The 1,438-nt window shown below is 30.1% G+C and overlaps 1 protein-coding gene across 1 annotated transcript in view; it reads right to left on the bottom strand.

Moving 5' to 3' along the window:
- LOC106473634 (acyl carrier protein, mitochondrial-like) overlaps window positions 1-672 on the bottom strand; it is a 21,779-nt gene extending 21,107 nt beyond the window's left edge. Inside the window, exon 1 of the mRNA XM_013934316.2 lies at window positions 421-672. Coding sequence (XP_013789770.1) covers window positions 421-615 — 195 coding nt within the window. The 5' untranslated portion in view covers window positions 616-672. The remainder of the gene's footprint in view (window positions 1-420) is intronic.
- Window positions 673-1,438: the final 766 nt, after the last annotated feature.

The raw sequence follows: 1,438 nt of genomic DNA, 5'->3' as shown, positions 1-1,438 counted from the left end.
CTAGAAACGTGGCGTCACACTAGTCATGTGACTCGCTGATGCAACAATATACAAGAAAAGACAGTAGATACATGGCAGGAACTGTGTTCATCTAACAGAAATACTTACAGTAAGGAATTGATGTTATTTTAATTTTATGTTATTTATTCTATTTTAATCTTATATACAAGACAAGACAGTAGATACATTTAAATATACCTTTTCTTCTATAATTCTTGTACTACTGCTACAGTGCTAGTCTTAATCATAATTCTATATACATATAAGTCGGTATTATGGTAGACTTAGGCCACTAAACTATAATGCTTTAAATAATATTAGAACTAGTCCTTTACTATAATGTTAGTTTAATATATAATTTGTAACAAATTAACTTAAACTTGTTAAAAATAAAAATGTCACAATTCAATTTCTTCATACCTGGGAAACCAAATTTGTTCGACATAGTATCGAGCTTTCTGCAAGAATACTGTGTTTCCACTTTTTTCCATGTAAACTATTCGACTGAGAAAATGCAACACTAGAAATTCTTGGAGCAAAAACTCTAACACTAGAAAATTTTAAATGATTCTTTAATCCTGCACCAATAATTCTAGATGCATTATTCATTGCCATCTTCAGCGATGATGCCCTTGCCAATCTAGAGAGAAGTTCTAAAGGAAAAATATGGGAGCGCTCTCTTCTCCACACACTCAATATTAACATAATATTAGTATCTTTTTCTTTTTAATTTTTGCAATGAAGCTTTTTTAACAAGTTATCTGTTTTACCATGCAATTTTATTTTTACTGGTAATTATGAATATAATCAACCAACGAAAATATAGCTAGAAAAAATGTACTATTGTTTACAATGAATATAAGAAAATGCATTTATATAAGTGGAGATTAATAGTAACTGAAAATTTTCTTGCTCTACCAAACTGTTAGTTTTTTTATAGAGATTATTTTTCTTTCATTTAAAGTTATCCTCGCTAATGTCAGTTGTTTCAACTTTCCGAAAGCTTTTGATAAGTTACATAAAAAAAGAGGTTTTCTGATACTTTAGGTTTTACAGTATAAGTGGAAACATCCAAAAAGTGAACTGCATCCGTACCCCGTGGTAGGCACAACACAAATAATCCATTGTGTAACTTTGCGCTGAACAACAAATAAACAAAGCTTTCCGTTCATAAAGTGTAAGGTTGTTGAAAATGGAAATATTTCAGATAATCAGTGGCATCCAAAAGGGATTTGTCTTAAAGCGTTTATTATTATTTATTAATAATGTCTAAATTCTTGGATGTTACTAAAGTGATGAACACAAAGGATACAGAGGATAATGCTTCTTTAATTCAAGGTGGTCTTCTTAAATTCAACGAATGGTATTGTTACGCCTCTGTGTTCGTTTGTTAATTTTCCGTAAAAATTATTTCCGATGAAACTTTAGCGACACAAGT

This window comes from Limulus polyphemus, unplaced genomic scaffold, assembly GCF_000517525.1.
Source record: "Limulus polyphemus unplaced genomic scaffold, Limulus_polyphemus-2.1.2 Scaffold6353, whole genome shotgun sequence".
Classification (NCBI taxonomy): domain Eukaryota; kingdom Metazoa; phylum Arthropoda; class Merostomata; order Xiphosura; family Limulidae; genus Limulus; species Limulus polyphemus.
Note: the sequence above shows the minus strand (reverse complement) of the source record. Positions and strands in the feature narration are given on the sequence as shown.